The sequence below is a fragment of the Primulina tabacum genome, chromosome 3 (assembly GCF_025594145.1).
Source record: "Primulina tabacum isolate GXHZ01 chromosome 3, ASM2559414v2, whole genome shotgun sequence".
Taxonomy (NCBI): Eukaryota; Viridiplantae; Streptophyta; class Magnoliopsida; order Lamiales; family Gesneriaceae; genus Primulina; species Primulina tabacum.
Genome location: NC_134552.1, coordinates 13,284,539 through 13,309,034, shown reverse-complemented (window position 1 = coordinate 13,309,034; position 24,496 = coordinate 13,284,539). Strand labels below are relative to the sequence as shown.

Here is a 24,496-nt window from a genome sequence, read left to right as displayed (position 1 = left end):
TGAGGCCCTCTCGTGTAAAATAGTCACGTGGTCGACCCTCGCACGTGCCACACTGAATGCGGGCGGACCCGAAATCATGTTACACGTGCTTATTTAACTTGATACTTCTTCGCGCACGTTTCTTCTTTGCTTGTGGGACGGACTGACTCGGTCTGTGGTGTGTCTCGTGTCTGAACGAAACGATGCCGTTTTGGACTCCTCCTCCCCCGCGCAAAATATCTGCATATATAATACTATATTTTACAACCCCTTTTTTCTCATTTTCAAATCAAACCTTTTGTCTCTCTCTCTCTATATATATACATACGTATATTCCATTGAAAACATATGGAAGAAGATCGAGAAATGAAAAGCAACTGCAATCTGGAGCTGCGGCTTGGTACTCCTTCTGTATCTGACCATTCCTCGCATGAATATGAATATGATCATCATGACTACAATGCTGCTCCTGAGAAGAAGCAGCTAAGTATTTTCTACAATGGAAGAATTGCTACTTGTGATGTCACGGAGATTCAGGCTCGAGCCATCATAATGCTGGCAAGACGAGAGCTTGATCAAGAGACGACACCGGGACCGACCGCTACTACTACTGGTCTTTCCATGAAGCGATCTTTGCAGAGGTTTCTTCAGAAGAGGAAGACCAGAGCCCAATCAACATCTCCTTATACTACTGTTCGTTATCAATATTGCAAGCAATAGCATGTTCATTGAATTCGGATGGTGTCTCGTTTGTTTCGTTTCGATTTAATTTATACTCATTGAATATTACCCTCTCTTTTTTTTTTGTTTCCTTTTTTTGGGCCTCAGGATCTTACGTACGTACGCGTGAGATCAACTAATTTGGCTCTTTAATTCATCTGAAATCTTCAATTCGAGTGTGTGAAAATTGGTTGCAGCCATGGCCTCCTGCATCGTTGTTCCTTCGTTCAGACGAAGTCGGACCTTTTGTGGTTAATTATTGGGTCCAATTGTGATCCACCTCATACAAGACCTAGGCTGATTAAAAAAAAAGATATTGTTTGGAAACAATTAATTATACTTTACCCAAAGAATTAACATGTACTATTTATTCTGCACACGCGATGAGTTTGTATACAGTCTTTTTTATCATTATCGATGAATTAAAGTAAAATTTGACAAATTATGGAGGGACTAAATTTATATTTGAATTGCTGAAATAAAAAAAAAAGTGTGTTGCAATTTAAAAAAAATACAAAAAACAAAATTATAATATTAATATCATATAAGGGTAAAGTTGGAAGAAAGAGTTGATGTCATTCCTATGTAGTTACTATCATGTCCACAATTTTAATAAAATATAATAGATTTATACATAAAATCCTATTAAACGAATACATATCGAACCTATAGTATACTATGATCGAAGAAAATCATTTTTTATATCGGTCAGAGTAAATTTTTGTAAAAAGATGTCACATATATTTATTTGTAAGATGAGTCAATTTTGTTTTATAATAAAAAATAATATTTTTTTACATAAAAATTAATATATTTTCATGAATGACCGAAATAGAATATATGTCTCACAAATTGACTCATAGATCATCTAACATGAGTTTTTTTACTCAGTGAGTATGATGATTTGTTAAGAAACAACAATATAATGATTGTCTTTTTTGAGATAGTAAACAAGAACTTGTCTTTATCAACATGATAAAAAAAAATAGAAGTGTCCACAAATCTTTTCTTTTTAATCAAGAGAAAATTTCATCTTCCTGTTATAATGTAATTTAATTGTAAGAAAATCTGGTTAGCCGCAAAGTCCTAAATAAAAACATTTAAAATTTGTAACTCAATAAATTAATAAAAATTATGACACAATAATAGAGCATAAAAATAAGTACTTTATACATGTTTATGAATCACCATAATTTGGATTGTGATCCAAGCAAGATTTACTATATTAAGCCATTAGAGTATGTCTCTTGTGAGACGGTCTCACGAATCTTTATCTGTGAGACGGGTCAATCCTACCGATATTCACAATAAAAAGTAATACTATTAACATAAAAATTAATACCCCTACCGATATTCACAATAAAAAGTAATACTATTAGCATGAAAATTAATATCACTACCGATATTCACAATAAAAAGTAATATTTTTTTATGAATGATCCAAATAAGAGATTCGTCTCATAGAATACGACCCGTGAAATCGTCTCACACAAATTTTTGTCAAACCATTAAATATAGGGAGAGCGATCGTGATATCATCAAATCGACTTCGGTGATAATTTATTTTTTATATACAAAATCACTATTGCATGTGAAACTATTCTTAGATCTCCAATAGAGCAAGACTAGAATTTTAGAAACAAAATTTTCAAATTGCAAAATAGAGGACAAAATCGAAATCAGAATACAAAATAAGACTAAATTGAGAATTGCCTCAAGAAAATTGTGGAAAACTTTTTAAAATATATATTGATGAAAAGATTTTTTTAGCTTATTATCATTATTATTATAGGAAAATAATATAATTTGAAAAATAAACGACATTTTAGGAAACTTTCGGAGGGTTTCTTCTTTCTTTTGAAACTTTTTTAGAAACGGTGGTTGCGTGAATTTTGAGCTCCATTGGAGTCGAATATTATCGAATCCGAATGTTCATTCCTACGTTTGGCTCAATTGGACTTGATATCCTCTAAACCGCTACTCTGTGTGGTATGTTGAGTTTGGATGGTGTTTTCAATTCAGTTCTTTTCACTTGAAACCCTTCAAAAAGTTATTTTAACGCTTTTCTTTGAGGAAGTAAGTGGAATTCAGTCCAACAAAACACCATTTTTATTTTCTGCATACTTTATATTTATTGGGATTAATGGAGTTTGCCCATTTTAGATAGACCTAAAGTTACGTTTTTTTTTGTTGATTTTTTGTTTTTATTTGGATTTTCACGATTTCTGCATTTTCTTGTTGCTGCTTCCTTTTTTTTCTTTAGCTCACTAGAATATATGATGGTTTGCTTACTTTTAGGATGTTGCTTTTGAAGGATTGAAACATGTTTCTCAGAAGTGTGTGGAATGTGAAGATCTTCAAGAATGTGATGTTTTTCCAGATAATGAAAAGATCGGTATCTTGTTCTGCCAGAGAAACCGTGAGAGATTTGGCCTCAAAAGACGGGGAACTCAGAGTTTTCGTAGTTGCTGGAGAAGTTTCTGGTGACATTATTGCATCGCGTTTCATGAACTCTTTGAAAAAGCTTTCTGCTTTGCCCGTTCGATTTACAGGTGTGGGCGGGTAAATATAGACTATGTATTTCTTTCTCAGTGATTTCACTTTTTTTACCACCAGTTCTTTTCAAATTTTAGCTACTCGCAAAGTCTGTCATGACACTGGCTTCATAGATAATTTGCTAGTTTGTGATTATTCCAGTTTCTGAAATGATTATAAGGGGATTTTTTTTTCTGCCGATTGTATGGTACCAGGTTGCATTTGTCTTCATTTTCAATTTTCTGGTTAAAAGGTTTAAAATATATTCAATTTTAAAATAAATTTTAGCTCAATTACACTTGTTGTAGTGTTGTATCAATCATGTTTATCATTAGTAAGTAAATATCTGCCTCTCATCATACACGCCATTGGGATTGGACAATGTCAATATGCAACTTTAAGGTTGTCTCATATCATAGAAATTGCCTATGTTTGCCTCCCAGCTTTGCAAGCTTCTGTCTTTGCACCTAGAAGTTTCTGCAGTTCTCAAAATAATTGAAACTTGAGTCATCCGTAAACCCTCTAAACGAGTGCAGCTCTGCTGAACACGCACATTTTTCAATATCATTTGCAAACATCTGATGACTTCCTAAGAAATAAATAATACTTCGAGTTTCTATAGTCATTAGATTTTCTTAGTTTCTCCGTGGTTCAGTTGGTATGATGCCACAGTATCTAGTTGCTCTGGAGTGAATTTCGACAAATATATCGCTAAAGCAATGTCATAATATTGTGTGGCATGCAATAATTTGATGGCAAAATTCAGCATTTGTTTGTGCATGTTGAGATACCTCTGACATTCCTGCTAAAATGTATATTCATGATTTTTCCAAGCCAAGCATGATTTTAAAAACTTGCAGCTTACAAGAGGCTCCCCAAATCGGTGTTTTGTTAAAAGCATAAGATTGTATAAGATGAACAAACGTCATAGACATATAATTTCATTGTGCCTACTTTTCTTTTTTCAGTCTGATGATGTCAAAACAAGGGTTGAAGTCTCTGTTTCCTATGGAAGATCTCGCAATAATGGGTATATGGGAGTTGTTACCACATCTTAGTAGCTTCAGGGTGAGCTGTGAACTACGCTAAATGTGCTCCACTTAAACCTATCCTTAGAAATGATTCAGTATTTAATATATGTTCAATGTTATGTATCCACATACGTCATTTATGAAACTAGCCAATTTCTTTGCAATTACTGACCAGAACTTCAAATTTCAGGTAAAGTTGAAAGAGACTGTGAAGTCCGCTCTCTCTTTTGAGCCTCATGTTGTGTTGACAGTAGATTCAAAAGGGTTTTCCTTTCGTTTTCTGAAGCATTTACGAGGTAAATTTATTTCAATTGTCTGAATTCTTGGTTTAACTTTCAGTTTCCTCGGCCAAGGAGAAAATGGTGTTGGAATAAAAGGCAATGATTTTTTCAGCTAGATATGGTCAGCTTGGGCTGGCTTGTCCTCGACATTTTCACTTTGTAGCACCATCATTCTGGGCCTGGAGAGGAGGTGAAGCTAGACTTAAAGGGCTTACAGACTTTGTGGATCATGTTTTCTGCATCCTTCCATTTGAGGCAGAAGTCTGTAGGTCAAATGGACTACTCGCAACATTTGTGGGTCACCCAACATTAGAAGATATTTTGGAACTTGAGGTGAACTCATATGCATAACATTAGCCATATGAAGGCCTCGTTTGCTGATAAAATTGTGTTTGCCTTGTGAAGATATATAATATACGACATACAGATTATAAAAACTTCTTTTATCTGATGTTTCCTATAAAGAAAGTCTTGATATATTTTTCTTGTAGTCGTGTTATTCTTGAGGAATTTGATCGTCAGGTTGGAAAAAGCACAGACCAAGAATGGAGGGTTGAAGGCGATGGAGAAAAATTCAGGAATGTGCATGGGATTTCGTCAGGTAGAATGATGAAAATTTATTTTACTTCTGCTTTACTTTACAGCTGGTTTGTACTTCTTTGTACTTGGTATATTAAAATTTATCATGACTGTCAGTTCTTTAGAATATCAACCACCTTTATTGACAAAGCTAGCATAGAAGTGGTTGCTTTTAAGTTGATATAAGATGTACATGATAAATGTTAGAGGGGACAAAAGTCGTATTTAAATTGACTTAAAAGACTACCAGTTCTCAGTCTTTCCCTGTTTTTTTTAATGAATTTTAATGCATCAGATTGACAAAAACAGCCTTAGATTTTAATTAACGTTTCATGGAATCGTCGTTGAAGTTTATCGTGTATTAAGCACATTGGTATTGATACATGAAGGATCCACAATCATATCAGTGCTCCCTGGAAGCAGATTGCAAGAGGTCACACGCATGCTTCCAATATTTTCACACACCTTGGAGCTACTTAAAAATGATTTCTCCGGGTTAACAGCAGTTATTTATGTGGCACCTAATAAGCAAGTGGAAGATTACATCAGGAAGGCTGTCGGTATGTGGCCAGTGCCAGTTGTTTTGGTACCAGGCGTCACATCCTGCATCAAGTATAATGCTTTCAGCGTAAGACCCTTGATATAATATCAGCAAAGCTATTTGGCTACGTTTTCTAAAAATATTGCATCTTGAGTAAAGTAATTGTCTAAATAGCACTTCAACAGAGGCACAAATGCAATAGATTGTTGATAATTTAACCTGAATCATTTTTAGCTCAGATTCGTTGTTGACTACTTTTTGCAATTAAAGGGATCAGTTTGACAGAATTAGTCTGCTGCCTTTAGTATTGGAAAACTGAACATTTCAAAATTCTGGTGTTTTGTACACTTTGACTTCCAGCGCGCTGTGGTTTGTAAACTGATATGCTGGGGCATTTGAACAGTTCTTGGTGTACAAGATTTCAAATAAAATAGTGCCTTCAAAATTAAAATGGGAGGAAAGAAAATCAAAACGAATGATGCTGATCCAGCTAAATTTCAATGTGATGCAGGCAAGTCGAGTAGCATTATGCGCATCTGGGACAGTTGCAGTAGAGCTGCAGCTTGCACGATTACCATGTGTGGTTGCATATCGCGCCCATATCCTGACAGAATGGTTCATAAGATACAAAGCTAAAATACCTTACATCTCACTTCCTAACATTATCCTAAATTCAGCCATAATTCCTGAAGCTCTGTTTGGAGCATGCACTCCTTCACACTTGGCTCTTCTACTCAGGTAAGATTCATGTTCTTTGACTGAAATTTTAGAAACTGGTGAGTTGATGATGCTAGAACTTCCAGAATTGTGACGTTGTAGGGACTTGATGAATGACGAGGGCCTCTGCAAAAAACAGATGGATGCTGCTGGTAAGTTCATCAATGCACTGAGTCCTAATAATAGAGTAAGTAGGAACTTAACAGAGGGAGAACCTGCACTCGTTGAGTTTGCACCAAGCATGATCGCAGCATCTGTAGTACTTAATTCTTGAAGCCTTTGAATTTTCCAACTGTGTTGGACTAGATTTTTTCTTCATATTATTTAAAGAAGCCTTTTGTTTAACTTCTGGTTAATTTTACTAGTGGTGTGAGTTTTATGAAGCCAACTCCAGTACCAAATACTTTCTTCAAGTCGGATATGCATAGCCATGATGAGTTCTAAAGCTCTCACTCGATTAACAGACTTCCTTAGCTTTATCAAAATTGGCTTCAACTCATGATCAAAATAGGAATTGTTTTCGTAACTTAAATTGGAAACAAATCGATTTCAATCATAGTTCCTAAAGATAGAAAATCAAAACCAAAAATTTTGTATATCCGTGACCGAAATCCTAAATCAGTTTAGAATTTTAAGATACTTGACATATGTAATATCTTTTAATCGTCACCTTTTTTAAATAGCCTTCGTAATACAGCTTTTGAGTTATTGCAACCATGGATCATTAAAACCGCTAAAGTTTAAATGATTCAACTTTGATTCAACTTGGTTCAAATTATAATGGTAGGACAACTGCAAACTTTGATTCCACTTGATCTAGTACACACATATTCGATGCTTTTCTTACAGAAAATAGAACACGCGAATCAAATCAGGTAGCGGTATGAGACATCCCAACAAAAACTATAAACTTAAAAATCAGCACCAATTCAGAAACAATTATTGACCACAAATATGTCATGATCCAAAGCAGAAACGTGTGGTGTTTCTTGAAAATGGATCCTGTTTGAGGCAGGAAAGCAAATGCATTGCTAAGTGTACCTGAATCAAATTTGGATAAAAAAACATTTCAGCCTAATAAAGCTTTACTTGCCGATGTTAGAATGTGACAATGTTAAAGGCGCATATGCATAAATATGATCGTGCAATCTCTGCTGTGTGAAGTTTATTAATAACATCTATCATGGTTACAAGTTAAAACTCTATAGGAACCTGAGATGCAATCTAAATGTCACATCCGGAGTATGTATATTCTTGAATGGCAACTATGAACACGAGATCAAGTATCCAATCGTGTCAAAGTAATACCAGGTCTCGAGTCCAAGGGATGTACTTTGAGCCGGTAGAAGTTCATTGGCCTTAGTCAAGAATTGTATCAATCATTAGCTAATGTAATGAGTTAGTGAAAATTTGTCCAATGCAAAAATATTGTTTTCCCAACACTCCACAAGTAATACCGACAGGGCTGTGAACACGTGTTAGAGATCATTAGAGACAACAAATGATAGATGCTGCTATCGAAAATCATACTTTCACTTGAAACCAAGAAATTGACTTAAACTCCAAAGATACCCACGATGCAATGCACAAAGATTCACAATATTGAAGAAACCGTCAAAACCAATGTCAAGAGAATTAGACAATAAGCAAACAGCACAAAGCAATTGCAATCGTCATAATTAAAGTTTTAGGGCTTTTTTTTAAATAATGGGTATGAGTTTAATCAAGAAAAAGAGAAGGAAAATTACCCGGAAAAAAGATGTGGTTCAGAGGAACAATATCTTCAATAAAGTCATCAGTTCTTTTCCTTTCCCTTCTGGCCAGATTGCCTCCCATTATTATTAACATGAGCATCTCCATAATAAAGCTGCAGGCGGGCATCGAATCCAGATAGAAGCTGGTTGTGATTCTCGACAGGCACAGCGGTGCCGATGAAAAAACTTGGAGGTCCGTGTATGGGAGGAAACCTCTGGAGTTGAGGCAGCAGAGACGGTGAGGAAGAATTGGACTGAAGGGTCCCCCTGTTTAAGCCTGAAAGGCCTGAAGAAGTAGCAGAAGAAGACATAGTGAAATTCAGGTTGTATGCATTACTTCCGTTTTGGCGGTTACTGTTATCGACATTTTTTTCTCCGGCAGCAGCAGCATTGACAACCGAGACAAGGTGGTCTGGGACAAAGGAGAAGTGCTGCAGTTCTTGATGGTGGTCCGCTCCTAAACTGAACAATGGTGAAGCCACAGGTGTTGCAGGTGGGCCAAGTAGACCACTGAGTAAGTAATCCATAGGAGCTGAGGACCACTGCTTCGGAGACTTTTGTAAGAAATGTGACTCGTTTGCAGCACCACGGCCGCCTCCGCCGCTCAAGAGTTCAGTAAAAGAAGTATGCTCAGAAATTGGGTTCAAACTAACGAGTGAAATGTTTTCCTTGTCTCTCTCTTCCGTTGAATTTCTTTTGTTGGCCTGGTTCCAAGCTTTGATCCTGCTCTCAGATCTGGAAAGTGATAAACCAGAACCTTCGCTAGCTTCAGATGGGCTAGTGCAGGCAGAGGATTTGGACGCTTTTCGCTGGGGATGATGGTAATTCTGATAGTCGCCGCCGTTCATGTGGATTTCAGCCGAGTCGAACCCAATATTATCACCACCGCCGGTGCTAGACTTCTTCTCGTCGCTCAGCTGCTTAGGGCTGTCGGGAAATAAATTGCTTATCGATGGCAGCTCCTGAATGGAACTCGCTGCGGCGTTCAGCAGCCACTCCAGTGCCTTGCTTGGCTGATCGTAGCCCAAACGATCTTGTAAATCATAGAATTGGATTGCAGTGTTGACGGAGAGCCGCACCCGGCGGTCTCTAAGCCCCTTTACCGTCAAAACTTTGCTGTGCCTATCTTTCCCACCGGAGGCCCTGGAAACCCTGACGATTCTTGAAGAAGGCCAGCCATAGAACCTACCAACGCCACCACCGAGATCTACAACACGAGCGGCACTCCGCCTTTTGGGCTCTCTCTCTTCTTCTTCATCTGCGTTACACTGAACATCGGCCTTTCCACCAGAACAGCTGATTCTTGGAATTTCAACTAACTCCATACCACCACTTTCATTCCTTTTCTCAAGTACCCTCTCACCTCTTCTGCTTTCTTATGAATAACGTTATCTACTCAGAAAGGCGAAGCAATAAAGGGAAAGTGACAGAGAAAATTCTTCATGAAAAAGATCATATTTTTAAATTTATTTTTAGATGGGGGGGTGGGGGGGTGGAGATGAGGATCAAGATTTAGAGAACATTTGGTGTGCAGCTAAGAGGTGGGTGTTGCGTGGCTATTGTCCTGTCCTTTGCATTGAATGACCAACTTTGGCTTTTGTAGCGACATTTTCGTAAGACATACTTGGACAACAGAGAGATTATGAACAAAAACTAAAAATTCTGCCATAAGATTTTTCACTATCAATGACAGTGAAAGCTCATAAAGAAGACGAACGACTTCGGCATTTAGTCTTGGGTTGCCCTAAAGCTCTATTCAGAAATAAAGCAAAAGAACAAAGCCTGTGTATATAATATGCTCAGAAGTCAGAACTACCTTGACTCAGGGCAGCACTGAAACTACACAAAGGAAAAAAAGGTAGCCACATCCAACCAAGATTTTGGTGCTCGATGCTCATGAAAAATTAGATGATTTATTTATTTCAATCCAATTCATAATTTGCAGGTGATTGGCAAAAAAAAAAAAAAAAAAAAAGCATAACAAGATATCCTTTGACTCATATAATCTTCAAACAACTGGAGTTTATAAACCTATTGATGACTCTGTTTTCAGTGTCCAACTGCTACTCATGACGATATGATCGTCCATGTTCTGTGTCACTGACAAGTCTTGACAATACATAAGCCTAGTAACATCACTCCTACGTGGGTCGGAAGCTCTCCTGATGATGATTAAATCACGATACCCCATACATGTGAAGTAGGAGATGATATCATGTACCCGGGTGTTCAGGTAAATGATCGTGATGTGGAACACTGTCCATTAATTGTACTTCCCGAACACTAGCTGCGAGCCCTGCTCTTTCTGAGCAATGGTCGACCTGCTCAACTTTCTTGGCTTTCTGACTGTCCAAAACTCGAACTAAAGATGACTCGGACTAAAGACGACACATGGGGTATCACCTATTTTAAAACATTCATCTCTTTCGTTTATGTAAAAAATGATAACATGTCAAGTGACAAGTGAGGTAAGTGTAAATTACATAAAATATGGGGTTAGAATATCCATTTTAAAACAGAGAAAAATATTGGTTTGAATATGTTTTTATTTCTTGGACTCGGCAACAAATTCTTCTTTTATACCAGTGTTCTTATGACAAATTGGATTGGGCTTCGTTAAGCGTGAGCCAACTAAAATCAAAGTCAAATGATCTGTATAAAGTTGAGCCCAGTCCAAGTACAATCAGATAATTTGTTTCTATCGGGTGAGATTGGGCCAGCCCGATGTGATAGACAATCGTGACTCGTAACTGTGTCAAATGATGAGCTCCTTAAATCTTGAAATGCCTTGAAATGCACCTGTTCAAAAGTAACGGATTTCAATTTGCTGTCTATTCCGTCCTCTTTCAAATATTTTGATTTTAAATCTTTTTTTCGAATTTGGAGATAATCCTATGAGTAGGTCTCTGATAAGGTCTCACGAATCTTTATCTGTGAGACGGGTCAATCCTATCGATATTCACAATAAAAAATAATACTTTTAGTATAAAAAGTCATACGTTTTCATGGATGACCCAAATAAGAGATCTGTCTCAAAAAATACGATTCGTGAGACCGTCTCACACAAGTTAGGAAAATAAGAAAGACAATATATTTAGGAAGATAACGAAATATTCCATTTTGTTTCTTAACTTAAGCCTAGATGTCTTAGGCCCGAGTGTTAGGAAGATGAAAGAAACCACTTTTCAATGATAGAATATTCTATTAGTGACAGTCATGGACATGGGCTAACGGCTCATAAAAAAATAGTGGTGCATTGGGTATGATCATTACTGAAGGGAAATATATTTTCTCAATTTAATATGATTTCATAACCTAAAATAATTTCCCTAAATATTATCTCTTCCATGATTAATTTGATTTGGTTAATATTTATTGTAATTTTGTCTTTCTAGATAATGTGGTATTTAATGAGATAACTATGCAAATATTGATATGATATGGTATCAAGATTTGAGAAGAGTTTTGTTTCTATTAAATTCTTATTTTTTCCTTGTTGAATAGGTTTCCATGTTGAGACTAACTCTAGGAAGAGAGAATATCTATAAATAAGAGAAACAAGGACTTTGTTACCTTCTTCTTCCAATCGAGCCTACATAAATACACGAAGTGGAGATTTTCAGAAAAAAATAATTCTCGAAGCCGTTGGTATTGAAGAGTGATGATTGTGTGTTGCATTGAATGTTGGGAATATCTACAGACAACATCTGCAAAGAAGTTGGCTGAAGATCGTTTTCGTAGATTCTCTTTTGGCATCACACTTTTGCTTTCTTGTTAACATTTTATTCTAGTTATTTGTTTTAGAAAGCTATTTATTTTCTCAACTTGTTGAGAAAATTGACTTTTGCTGTAATCACTAGTGATAAGTTTTTTTTTTTTTTTTTTGTAAACAGTTTGATTTTCTAGTGATTAATTTTTTCCATAAGGCACCGCACAAGTATAAGTATTTATACTAGTGCAAATTTAATCTTGTCCATCTATTTATTTAAAGTGAATTTGTGTTACAAAATATAATATTTCGCTGCATGTTGTCCGAGATGGGTAACATCTGACACAACACCTAATTCTGATATAACACAAATTCACTATTTTGCATCCTATTCTGATATTATTATTATTTGTGGTATCTGTCGAACTAATAAGTACTATTACCAGATCCTTTCAAAAATTATAGCATTATTCTTTATTTAACACTGCAAGTACAGAATATACTATTTACATGATCAGAAAATTCTCAAGCGCCTTGTAAACAACATACTTTCAAGATATCTTCTATATCTGGATCATCCCCTGCTTCTTTATCCTGTATAAATTAATCAAAAACATTATAAGACCAGGTGAATGTAAAATTGGTTGATATTACTTATTAGGATCATAATATCAAGGATATCCGGCTGAGTATCCGAGCCGTTGAATCGACCCGTGCGGGTAGTGCCCGCAGGGGTAGGGTCGACCGAACTCAATTAATGATAATCCGACTTAGTCTCCGACGTAATTTTCATACCTTCTATATATGTCGATGTCAAATATATTCGGAGAATATAATAATAATAATAAGAACATTGATATAAACTTTATTATATTTTCTCTGTTTTGGGCACAGTTTTTAAAAATAATGTTGAGAATTATGTTGCAGCTTTCGAACTTCAGAGTCACTTGAAATACCATGCATGGTGTGACAAACCAATTTCCTTTATTTGAGTAAGGAGAAATAGATTATTAAAAGAGATGTGAGATCATGACGGGTAAAAATGTTTGTGTTAGAGAAAATATCATCGATAAGAAAAAAATAAGATTGATCTAGCTTTAATATCGTATTAGACAACATCAACAATTAGATACTAAGTATGACGAAATAATTGATTGACGTGTATTATTGTATATAGTGATTTTAGCCTCATACAATTAAAAAAACTTAAATTTACTAACTAAATGAATTTTTAAGTGAAGTCATACACATTTAAAACGTAGATAAACATATTTAAAAAAATCAGATTAAAACAAAAATTCGAAATAAATAATAATAGATTTAATAACTCGATCCCCTTTTTTTATGGTGGATTTGGTTGGTTAGCTTTGTGTCTTAGTCCGAACTCTTATTCATTCACAAAATAATTTCATGGGAAAGCAAAATCATTTCTTTTTTTTAATGGAATTTATTTATTTATTTTAAAATTCCAACCGTATGAAATCGTCGTCGTCGTCACTCCTTTGTCAATATTCCAAATTTTATTAAATAAGAATATTAATAATAATTTCTGAATTTTGTCGGTCGATATTCTAGACATGTCAGAATTGGTTGACGGGACGGGACGGGCCAGCCCGCCACCCGCCGCAACCCGTCATTAGGCGGGGCGGGGTGGGACAGGCCAGCCCTAAATGATCAAACCCAGTCCAATCCACCTTGGGCCGCGGGTTAGGCGGGCCAATCCGCTTATTTTTTTTAAGAAAAAAATGTTAAACATATTTCAGTCAAATAGTTTCTTAAAATAATTAAAAACATTGAAATAAGAAATTAAAAAAAGTACAACATAATCCATAAAAAGTAAATTGTTTAAACCAAACATGAAGATTGAGACATGGAAGAAAACATAAAGTCGATAAAAGAGACGGTTGTAAATTTTAAAAAATATTATATCTTCAACAATACACATAATTAGCAAACCTCCGTCGGGTCTACAAAATTTAACTGCAACTCGTCGGACTTCAAACAAAACTACTATTGGGTTCACAGACAACTGTCATGCTTAAAAATTATTTTAAGATTCATGAATAAAATTTACAGGAATTTCTTCCCTTTTGTTTTCTGTATGTATATCTGTAAATTTCTCTTTTTTATTTTCTTTATGTATATTTGTTGTAAGAGTAAATTATCAATAAATTTGTTCTAAGAGTAAATTATCAATATATTTGTTCTGAGACATGGAGGCGCATGAAACTTATTCTAATTTTTATATAAAACTTAAAACTTGAAAATATAAAATGTTATCTTAATTTGGCTCCGTTTGGGTTCGACCCGTTTTGGGCCGCAACCCAAACGGGCTCAGCCCATTTGGCCTGTAAGGCCCGAGATTTAATTACTGTAATCAGACGTTAATTAATTGACATGATTGAGGTTATATGAACTTGAATGGAGAAGCCGGGCGTCGTTGCATTGTGAGCCAAGATTTTGGACAGAACCTCTGGCGCCCGAGCGGTAGCAAATAACCGCCCGAGCGCCAGTGTCGCACAAGAATAGGGTTTGGACAGAACCTGTTGCGCCCGAGCAGTAAAGAGTTACCGCCCGAGCGCCAATGGACAATAGCTAAGTATTCGGGCAGAGTGTTCCGCGCCCGAGCGGTACATTTCAACCGCTCGAGCGCCGCTGAAGTTTTGTGGAAAATCAGCCACGTTTCAATTTCATGCAAAATGATATATATATATAGGAAGTGCACGTCATTCCTCTTCAGAATTCTGAGAAAATGGTTGAGGAGGATTATTGATTATGAAATAATCCTTACGTCTTTTACCTTATAGATTTGTGATTTGCGAAAGATCCGCCCGTCTGATTTTCAATCCGACTTCAGTATTGTGTTCCTATCAACGCAGGCTAAAACTGGACGTAAGTTTTGTTACGTTTAGACATGATTTGAAATTATGATATTGTCAGAATTGAATATGAATCAGATATGATGTTTCTGCTACAGTAGGCATTGTATAGTTGAAGTTAGATTAAAGAATGGACTGGTTATACAATTGTTATGATTTTCAGAGTTGAATTGATTGAGATTTGATATCAGAGTTGAGTTATTACTGATTTTAAGTGTACCGATATTGAGATTAGGAATTGTATTGGTACTGATTATGAATTCTGGTATTATATCTGTGGTGTTGGAATTGACGGGGTTATCGAGACTGTATTGTTATGTCGTCGAAACCTCAGTAGATTGATATTGATCAGATTCAGTAGTGACTTCGATTATATCATGATATCGTCGATATGGATTAGATTGTATCTTGATTCGATATCGATCAGATTATGTGTGATTTGAGTATTGATCAGAATAGATTTTAAATTGAGTTGCATATTGAGATTGTGCCTATGCGATATTGTATTTCAGATTGATATGGACAGATTTGACTTCAGATCGAGAAGACAAAGGTATAAATTAATGTTGAGTTGAGATTGCACAACTCGAGTGAGGTTTGGCTCGAGTTTCCCTAAATCACATACTTTACCTTATTGTATTGATTTGATTGATATACTTGTTCTCTTGATTGATAGATAGCAGGTATTAGACGAGAATCTTGTGACAGAAGTGCCTGATAGTGGTGGGATCGCCACGGGCACATTGCACGATGTTACAGGATATTGTAGACATCTTGGGACGGAAGTGCCTGACAGTGGCGGGATCGCCACGGGCACATTGCACGATGTCTCAAGATGAGATATTAGCGATAGAGCTACAGTCCATGACGGATAGGTCAGGACACCGGATATTGGTTATATCGAGTAATAGGATTGGAATTCTTCTATTACGGAATTCGATATAGGAACACCATATTTGGTTATATCGAGTAATAGGAACAGAGTTCCTTCTATTACTGAATTCGATATAGGAATACCACATTTGGAAACCGGGATCCCTAGACTAGGATTGAGTCTAGTCTTAAATGTGACGTCATGAGTTTAATTGACAGTTATATTGATTCATGTTGATTATGTTCCTGAATAGGGTACATATTGATTTATGTTCCTGATGATGGTACATGTTTAGAATAGGTTTTATTCTTGATATTGATTTATATTCTGATTTGAATACATGTTAGACATATCTGTTATATGCGGTTACATTGTTTTTATGATTGCATGTATACATGATTTATACTGAGAATGTAATTCTCACCGGAGTTATCCGGCTGTTGTCTTGTTTGTATGTGTGCATGGCAACAGGTGGGATACGATCAGGGTCAAAAAGAGAACGAGGCTGGACTAGATAGCGTGGAGATCCGGGCTTCGAAGCAACTTAGGATTCAGCACTGATATATAGTTGAACCTAGTTGAATTCTTGTAGATAGTACAAGATTTATATTTTTATGTTTAATATGTAATTTGAATTGAATTACATTACGTTTCCGCTTTGTATTTTAAAAAAAAAATTTAGACCCTGTTTATTATAAATGTTTGAATTATTCCTAAAGACGATTAAGGAATGAATTAGCGTCCGGGTTCCCCACATGGCCCGCCTTTAAACGGACTGGTATTTTATCAACCCAATCCGTTCAATTTTTATAGTGGGGCGGGTCGGGCCTGACGGACCTAACCCAATTCGACAAGTCTAGTCTTTACACATATATATATATATATATATATATATATATATATATATATATATATATAAGCGGAAAAATATAAATAAATATGTTTATAAATATAAAAGATTTTTGAAAGAGAGTAAAATATGATATATATATATATATATATATATACACACACATATATCTATATAACTTTCCCCATTGAAAATAATACAGGTCTTCGAAAAATCTAATTTATCTAAATAATAAACGGTCCTATCACAACGAATGGTTGATGAGGGTTCAGTCTCAGACCATTTGCTATGTATGTAAAATTATTGCATTGTTTCAATAATTAATGCGGGGTCGGGTCGGGTCGGGTCGGGTCGGGGTCATTTATATGAGGCGTCACGCCGAACTCATGGACTTAACTTTATAACTTATTGACATCCAATTAAATGGATCTTCTTATATCAATTTACACATGTATGAATCCAGAAATTAAAGTTGAGTATACTTGAACTTAATACAATAAGTTAATATATATATATATATATATATATCAAAAATCAGATATTAATATGAAAATAGTTAGCAAAATGACCTTGTTATTTAAAAAAAAAACATATTGTTCCTAACGTATTCGAAATAAGAGAGTTAATTTTCAAAAAAGAAGTTTAATCAATATAATTTTTCAAAATTTATATATTATATAAATTACTATGTAAACCGTGTAATATAAAACAAATTTCACTTAGATTCAAAATTTTCATTTTAAAAATATTTTTAATATATTTTAAATGTATTTTCAAAATTAAATTCTATTAAATAAAAGAATTGATAAAATAAATTTATCACTTTTATGAGTTATTTGCACCAAACTCCCTTTGAAATATTGAAAATCTACATTTATTCACTGTGAAAGTTAAATAGGTATTCTATATATTAACTTTATTTGCACCGTGATATCTTTTAAAAAAATTAGACTGTGCTTAAATCTCTATATATATTTACCAAAAAAAATTAGAATTGGCTCGAATATCTATAACTCCTTGTAAAAAAAATTGGGCTGAGCTACATCTTAGGACGAGCCAAGCATAGGTCCGTCCCTGACTTTACATAATTATAAAAAAATAAAGTTGGACGTCTATAAAAAATTATATTTTTTTGTTTTTATATTTTTGGTACAGTGAAAAGTGTTTGATTCTAACATGACGTATAAAACAAAAATCCAAAACTGTAATTTGATTTCTAACTAAAACCTCTATGTAAAATTTTCAAATATATATGTGTGTGTTGAAGGCTTAGAGTTCACAATTTAGTGTAATGGTATGTTTTTTATATAAAAAAAAATACTTATCTTCTCAATATATAACTAATATATCATTAAAATTTTTTTGTCTTTATATATAATTTTGCTTGACATGTTTTTATTAATAGCACAATATTACAAAACTTTATACCTAACTAATATTTTTATTTTTGGTATATATTAATTGTAGTCTCATACAATTTAAAAAATAAAATAAAAACTCGTATGAGACGGTCTCACGGGTCGTAATTTGTGAGACTGATATTTTATTTGAGTCATTCATGAAAAAATATTACTTTTTTATGCTAAAAGTATTACTTTTTATTACTTCGTGCGATGATCTCACAAGAGACCTACTCTAAAAAAATTAAAATTTACTAACTGAATGAATTTTTAAGTCAAAACATAGATAAAAAAAAGATTTTAAAAAATCGGATTAAAACAAAAATCGATTTCCCTCACGTGTTCAATACGATTGGGTATTAGTCAATTATACCAAAATTGACCACTTAAATGGATTTTGACCACCTAAATATTTGTCAATTCACCATAGTACAAATAAAATTGATTTATTCATCGAGAATTTACTAAAATAAATAAGGTAAGATAGACTATTTTAATACTCAATTAAATTAGGGTAGATATTTTGTGAGATGATCTCACGAATCTTTATCTGTGAAACAGATTAACTTTACCGATATTCACGATAAAAAGTAATATTATTAGCTTAAAAAGTAATGTTTTTTCATAGATGACCCAAGTAAGATATCCGTATCACAAAATACGATCCGTAAGACCGTCTCACACAAGTTTTTGCCATTAAATTATGTCTCAGTTTCATTGCAATAACTTGGTTTTATGTAAACATTTTTTTTAAAAAAAATCGCTAGAATATGTGAAGGAAGCGTCGAAAAATCAGTTACGTCAACAACGAGATCTCGAATCAACAATATAACATAGTCTTCTGTCAAAATAAAGATGATTTTTTTTTTAAAAAAAGTATAATTATTACATTGAAATTAAAAAATTGTTACGTAGAAAATTTTCATTTATTTTTCAGAATTCACATAAAAAAAACTTACGTAATATTGGACTGACAAAACAAAACCGTGTGAAAAACGAGTTTCAATTTGACACGTAGTGATAAATTCCCCTCTGCACCCCGCCGCATTCTAACACTCCCTGCTGATTCGGGAATCACCTTCCTCGGTTGTCAACTCCGATCCTCTGACTGCATCGAAGCCCGCCAATCAAATCTAATGCGACCCGTTATCCTGCGTATATGATTTCATCCTCACCTACCATTTTCTCGCAAATCCTCTTATTATTATCGAAAATTATCCGAAAGTTTTAATTTTTAGCAATCCGTTATTTCTCATTTGCCGGTTCTTTCTTGATAGCCTCAGGACTCCGACACAATCCGAGAGACTCGAGTTCCACCACAAATCCAATCATTCACGAATCTTTTCTGTTTTTTATCCAAATATATATGAACATATTCATCGCTAAATATCCTACTCGATGATTATTGATGGCCTCTGCGCTAAAATTTTCTGTTTTGGAAATTTTACCCGGGTTAGGAGCGGAAATTTTGAAACGCTTGTGATCTGAAATCCCTTTATCGGATTTCTTGTTACCTTCTATATCTTTGTGAGAGAGTAAGTTTCAGGAAACGTAATATGAGTCTTGCGAAGTCTCAGGTGTGGCAACCTTGCAAAAAGAAAAGGCTTTAGGGTAGAGTATTCAAGAAAATCCATAGAAAGGGACCCTTACCCGTCGATATAAGGGAGACCGTCAAAGGGGGATTAAAAAAAAGAAAAAGAGAGAGGGGTAAATGGATGGGATTTGTATTTGGAAATCTGGGTAGTGTCGAAGGAAATCGTGGGATTTGTGGAAATATCAAGAATTATTTTGGTCGAATCTATACATAGACGTATACAGACAGATAGAGATTTTTTTCCCTGATGGTGATGGCATCGAAATCAAGCGTTGCTGGAGGGAGTGGGAGTTCGGCTGGGAGGACTAGGGTGGGGAGATATGAACTGGGGAGAACTCTTGGTGAAGGGACTTTTGCGAAAGTGAAATTTGCGAAGAATTTGGAGACAGGTGAGAATGTGGCTATCAAGATTCTTGATAAAGAGAAGGTTCTCAAGCACAAAATGATCGGTCAGGTGCTGTTTTTTATTTTTATTTTTATTTTTGGGGGTCTTTACAGATTCTTGAACTGTAATTTTACTGTTTTCTTTTGTTCTTTCTGTAGAAGATTGGCGTCTTTGCTGTTCTGTTTGGATTTGATGCCTTATTGGATATAGTTGGTGATTGTGAATGTGTAAAAATTTGGATCGAATCGCGGCTTTTTAATGATATGCAACTTATGTCTTTGCCCCTTTATGAGTCTGCCTTGTTACGAGTCTTTGTTTAAGATGGCGTAAAATGGTTTCTGATTGATGTTTTTTTGCCTTATCATAAGTGGAATTTATCGGTTCCTTTCCCTGATTTGATCCTCTTGTCAACTAGCTGGTGATTAAAGTTGCTCGTGGCATGGGAATGCTCTTTTCCGATTGTCTTTCTTTTTGTTTTTTATAAAAAAATTGTATCAGTTGTTCAATTTTCTCATCTATCCCATTTGCAGATTAAGCGTGAAATCTCAACCATGAAATTAATAAGGCATCCAAATGTCATCCGGATGTTCGAGGTTGATATAAATTTGATTAGACAAAAGATTTACAGAACCCTTGGTTTTACTTAGATATCGTCGTGTTCATCATTTAAAAGTTCTATGATTTGTTAAACAAACAAAGATCTTCTCCTATAGGTTATGGCCAGCAAGACGAAGATATACATCGTTATGGAGTTCGTCACCGGTGGCGAACTCTTTGACAAAATTGTATGTCCCACTGATTTTTGCCTATATGTAATAACGGCAATCCGTTTATATGCTGTATAAATCAAGTGAATGTTATGACGTTTTTTCTGAGAGTCCAGGCTAGCAGAGGGAGGCTGAAAGAAGATGAGGCGAGAACCTATTTTCACCAGCTCATTAATGCTATTGATTACTGCCATAGCAGAGGCGTTTATCATCGGGACCTTAAAGTATGTTTTTTCATTTATCTCTCAGTTTACCAAGAATTTATCAATTAAGAATTGGGTCTCATGTCATTATTTTTTCTTGATTTATAGCCGGAGAATTTGCTGCTCGATACTACTGGGATTCTTAAAGTTTCTGACTTTGGACTGAGTGCACTATCTCAGCAAGTTCGGGTTAGTTCAAATCTTCCATATCTCCTCTCTACATCGTTTATTTATACAGTAAACTCTAGAATTAGACGCACAAAATGATTCTCAAGTCCAAATTCTTGATCTGGTTGATAGGAAGATGGGTTACTTCACACTACATGCGGTACACCAAACTATGTTGCTCCAGAGGTTTGCAATTAATAATTATTCGTTTTGAGTTAGCATATTTTTGGTTTTCTGAATTATTCTTTGACCATCTCCTTTTGGTATCGTTTAGGTTATAAACAATAAAGGTTATGATGGAGCTAAGGCAGATCTTTGGTCATGTGGTGTTATTCTTTTTGTTCTTATGGCTGGTTATTTGCCCTTCGAAGAATCGAACCTCATGACGTTGTACAAGAGGGTAATTAGTCATTGATTGTCATCTTGTTAATAATTCTAGAAGGCCAGGAACTCCATTAAGAATTTATTTTCCTTGCTTTTTTTGTCGATATGGTAAATATTTTTGGATTTCTTGCGAACTTTGGTGGCTGAGATCATTTGTGTTATTTGTCTTCTAAATACAAACTTAAAATAATTTTTATATTCAATTGAATGCAGATATTTAAGGCGGACTTCTCGATTCCTCCATGGTTTTCCTCTGGTGCAAAGAAATTGATCAAAAGAATTTTGGATCCCAATCCATTGACTGTATGTTCACTTTTGCAATCTTGATCACTAAAACCCACCGGGCCCAACCAGGGTTCCCTGGTTATTTGTAGTCCCATATGCTTTAAATATTGTTGATTATATAATTGGTAAATAATCGCATGCTTTGCCATTCGAAACAGCGGATAACAATTGCTGAGATACTTGAGAATGATTGGTTCAAGAAAGGATTTAAGCTACCTGTTTTTGAACACGAGGATGTTAATCTTGATGACATCGATGCTATTTTTAATGAAGCTACTGTAAGTATTGATACTCCTCTCGTATGCACGTTTGTCCTAATACTTTGTAACGATTTTCTATAAGTATTCAAATCTACATTCAGGACTCTCCTGACCTTGTCGTGGAGAGGCGGGAGGAACGGCCTTCCACGCCTGTAACCATGAATGCCTTTGAGCTTATCTCTACATCCCAAGGTCTTAATCTCAGTTCACTCTTTGAAAAACAAATGGTTAGTTTTTAATCTGTTACATTTTTGTTGATGAAGAAGCATAGAATCGCCCCATTATGAAAATATCGATGAGATGTCTGGTGTATTCTTTTATTTTATAGGGGCTTGTTAAACGAGAAACGAGATTTGCATCCAAGTGTCCTGCGAAGGAGATTATCTCGAAAATTGAGCAAGCTGCTGTGCCGATGGGGTTTGATGTCAAGAAAAATAACTACAAGGTGATTTCACATCCATTACCAAAACTTATTATTGTACTGTCCAAGGCATCCTGAACAATTTTTTTCCATCTCTAAATTTATAATCAGCCTTGCATGTTTTATCATTGTTAGATGAAACTTCATGGGGAGAAGTCGGGACGCAAGGGTCATCTATCTGTTGCTACAGAGGTATGTTCTGTGTACAGAGCATTGCATAAAGTCCCCAGTTCAAGTTTATGTGAAAGCAGTAGTGTAGTATTGTTGTTTGTTGGCCTCATCTGATACTAAATTCTCGTGCAGATTCTTGAAGTGGCGCCATCTCTTCACATGGTTGAGCTTCGCAAGACTGGAGGAGATACATTGGAATTTCACAAAGTACTTACTACTACAATTGCCAAATTCTTATTTAACTTCAAATAAGTGAATTTTTGCAACGTGAATAGTTATGAGGGTAAACATGTTATATCTCTTCAAGTGCAGTTTTACAAGAACCTGTCCACTGGTTTGAAAGATATCGTGTGGAAAACGACCGATGAAATAAAAGAAGAGGCGAACGAGGGTTAGTTCTTTAATATGAAATACAAGCAGTCCATTTTGCGAGATGCAATTCGCCTCATGATCGATGATGGACTTAGCAGGGCGAGCAAATGTCTTCCCTGTATAAAGTCGTCTTATTTTCGATCTTTCCGGTCCATCCTATATAGGCTCTCACCTTTTTCCCAACACATGAAATCATTAAAAGTTTGATTTGGTTTTCGATCTTTACTTATTTCAGGTGCGCAGGTATCTTGAAGTCTTGATATTGGTGTTTGGTATGAATAGTTTTCGGCGTGGACTATGTATTTATCTTTTATTTTTGTCATCTTTGTTAAACCATCCACCTTCCGAACATCGAAATCACATCATCAATTAAATGTGAAGAAAATGGGAAAATAATATGCCACATTGGGTGAATTTGTAGTCATGATTGGGCCACACTGAATCCTATACCAATTAACTGTTGATGAATTTTTCTAGGTTTAGTCTCAAGCTATTTGCTATGTATGTAAAATTCTTCGGACAGTTTATTGGTTAATTTTATGAGATGAATCTTCTATTTGGATCGCTCATGAAAAATATTGTAAAATTATTGCATTATTTCAATGTTTAAAGCTTTTTCACAAAAGTTCTTGTAAGATGGTTTATTGGTTAATTTTATGAGATGAATTTTCTATTTGGGTCGCTCATGAAAAAATATTATTTTTTATGTCTAAAATGTTATTTTATATTGTAAATGACATGATTAGCTCATGTCTCGAATAAAAATAGCTTTTAGTTGAAATTGTTGTCTTAATTGTAGTTTCCTCCATAGCACCGAATCGACCATCTACGATCCAACCATGCGAACCTAAATTTCAAGAAATACAATCATATCCGTGGATAATTTGGGCAATTCGGGCCTCATCTCACTCTGAAATTCGAACCTTATTGTCACCTATAAATCCGAAACTCATCAACCATTATTAATTTATATATTAATTTTGTTTACTTTGAATCTAAGCTTCACATTTTACAACATATTTATGACCTTTAGTTCAATTTTACATTACTGAGTGAACCATGTTCGGACGACCAAGCTCCCTGAAATCAAGAATGGACGTTAGAAGAATATCGGAGGTGTGCTCTTAAACGTATCTATTTTGAAACTCAAATAAAATACTAGAAAATATATGATGAATATAAATACAAGATACGATAAATTTAGATCATAAACCAAATCTGGTATTTATAGGTGGAGCATGATATTAATTTTGGCAAAATCTGAGGTCAACGTCTTAGATCGGGAACTAAACCCCTCAATTCGAGTAAGCTCAATGTCCTAAAATATACCCCTGCACAAGAACATATATTCATTTGGTCTCCCGTTCGAGAGTCTTCTTTCTTGAGATTCAACCAAAAAACCGACCTCAAAACTTTTAGACAAGTCATTTTCAAGAATTACTAGTTATAAGTGTCAAAGATTGACGATTTCTCCCACGATCACACAGACAATCTTACATCGTCGTAGATCCAATGAGATCCTCATTCCTATTAAGAACATAGGAAGTACAACGACCCTCATTCTCAAATTGACAAGTCTACCGTTGTTAGTAAGATCTCGTCAAAAGTGATCAATCTTGAGCCTAATTTGGGCGAAC

The 24,496-nt window shown here is 35.0% G+C and overlaps 4 protein-coding genes across 11 annotated transcripts; 3 read left to right on the top strand and 1 right to left on the bottom strand.

Moving 5' to 3' along the window:
* The first annotated feature begins 327 nt into the window (after positions 1-327).
* Positions 328-699, top strand: LOC142538443 (protein TIFY 5A-like). The gene has a single exon (XM_075643760.1). It carries the CDS (start codon positions 328-330, stop codon positions 697-699), a length of 372 nt encoding a protein of 123 aa, XP_075499875.1.
* Positions 700-2,520: 1,821 nt separating this feature from the next.
* Positions 2,521-7,219, top strand: LOC142540550 (putative lipid-A-disaccharide synthase, mitochondrial). 3 transcript variants are annotated; one of them, XM_075646794.1, is made up of 10 exons: positions 2,521-2,688; positions 3,014-3,261; positions 4,203-4,302; positions 4,456-4,561; positions 4,659-4,879; positions 5,069-5,147; positions 5,515-5,753; positions 6,178-6,404; positions 6,486-6,747; positions 6,812-7,219. In XM_075646794.1, the coding sequence occupies exons 2-9, from the start codon at positions 3,023-3,025 to the stop codon at positions 6,655-6,657; spliced, it is 1,383 nt and encodes a 460-aa protein (XP_075502909.1). In that variant the 5' UTR covers positions 2,521-2,688; positions 3,014-3,022; the 3' UTR covers positions 6,658-6,747; positions 6,812-7,219. The 3 variants fall into 3 exon arrangements, with proteins under 3 accessions (XP_075502909.1, XP_075502910.1, XP_075502911.1); XM_075646795.1 differs by having other exon boundaries at positions 2,521-2,775; XM_075646796.1 differs by lacking the exon at positions 2,521-2,688 and having other exon boundaries at positions 3,017-3,251.
* Positions 5,597-9,618, bottom strand: LOC142540551 (transcription factor TCP2-like). Of its 5 annotated transcripts, XR_012819116.1 has the most exons (3): positions 8,132-9,618; positions 6,599-6,675; positions 6,230-6,509 (listed from the first exon to the last, which is right to left on the bottom strand). XR_012819116.1 is itself a non-coding variant. In XM_075646798.1 (2 exons), the coding sequence occupies exon 1, from the start codon at positions 9,460-9,462 to the stop codon at positions 8,179-8,181; it is 1,284 nt and encodes a 427-aa protein (XP_075502913.1). In that variant the 5' UTR covers positions 9,463-9,618; the 3' UTR covers positions 5,597-5,728; positions 8,132-8,178. The 5 variants fall into 5 exon arrangements, 4 of the variants coding, with proteins under 4 accessions (XP_075502913.1, XP_075502914.1, XP_075502912.1 ...); XM_075646798.1 differs by lacking the exons at positions 6,230-6,509; positions 6,599-6,675 and adding an exon at positions 5,597-5,728; XM_075646799.1 differs by lacking the exon at positions 6,599-6,675.
* A 9,256-nt stretch (positions 9,619-18,874) lies between these two features.
* Positions 18,875-23,484, top strand: LOC142540549 (CBL-interacting protein kinase 23-like). Of its 2 annotated transcripts, XR_012819115.1 has the most exons (16): positions 18,875-19,897; positions 20,359-20,421; positions 20,542-20,613; positions 20,712-20,819; positions 20,907-20,987; positions 21,099-21,152; positions 21,241-21,366; positions 21,564-21,653; positions 21,794-21,913; positions 21,997-22,122; positions 22,224-22,340; positions 22,452-22,508; positions 22,620-22,694; positions 22,800-22,878; positions 23,095-23,208; positions 23,243-23,484. XR_012819115.1 is itself a non-coding variant. In XM_075646793.1 (15 exons), exons 1-15 carry the CDS (start codon positions 19,691-19,693, stop codon positions 23,109-23,111), a joined length of 1,392 nt encoding a protein of 463 aa, XP_075502908.1. In that variant the 5' UTR covers positions 18,875-19,690; the 3' UTR covers positions 23,112-23,484. The 2 variants fall into 2 exon arrangements, 1 of the variants encoding a protein (XP_075502908.1); XM_075646793.1 differs by having other exon boundaries at positions 23,095-23,484.
* The last annotated feature ends 1,012 nt before the right edge of the window (positions 23,485-24,496 follow it).

What these genes read in the sequence shown, in the direction of transcription:
- LOC142540550 (XM_075646794.1), top strand. Translation starts at nt 3,023, where the DNA reads ATGTTTCTCAGAAGTGTGTGGAATGTGAAGATCTTCAAGAATGTGATG. An exon ending in TTTTCTGAAGCATTTACGAG is followed by an intron (nt 4,562 to 4,658) that starts GTAAATTTATTT and finishes TGATTTTTTCAG; the next exon opens with CTAGATATGGTCAGCTTGGG. An exon ending in AAGATATTTTGGAACTTGAG is followed by an intron (nt 4,880 to 5,068) that starts GTGAACTCATAT and finishes TTTGATCGTCAG; the next exon opens with GTTGGAAAAAGCACAGACCA.
- LOC142540551 (XM_075646798.1), bottom strand. Translation starts at nt 9,462, where the DNA reads ATGGAGTTAGTTGAAATTCCAAGAATCAGCTGTTCTGGTGGAAAGGCC.
- LOC142538443 (XM_075643760.1), top strand. Translation starts at nt 328, where the DNA reads ATGGAAGAAGATCGAGAAATGAAAAGCAACTGCAATCTGGAGCTGCGG.
- LOC142540549 (XM_075646793.1), top strand. Translation starts at nt 19,691, where the DNA reads ATGGTGATGGCATCGAAATCAAGCGTTGCTGGAGGGAGTGGGAGTTCG. An exon ending in GCGAACTCTTTGACAAAATT is followed by an intron (nt 20,614 to 20,711) that starts GTATGTCCCACT and finishes CTGAGAGTCCAG; the next exon opens with GCTAGCAGAGGGAGGCTGAA. An exon ending in TCAAGAAAAATAACTACAAG is followed by an intron (nt 22,341 to 22,451) that starts GTGATTTCACAT and finishes TATCATTGTTAG; the next exon opens with ATGAAACTTCATGGGGAGAA.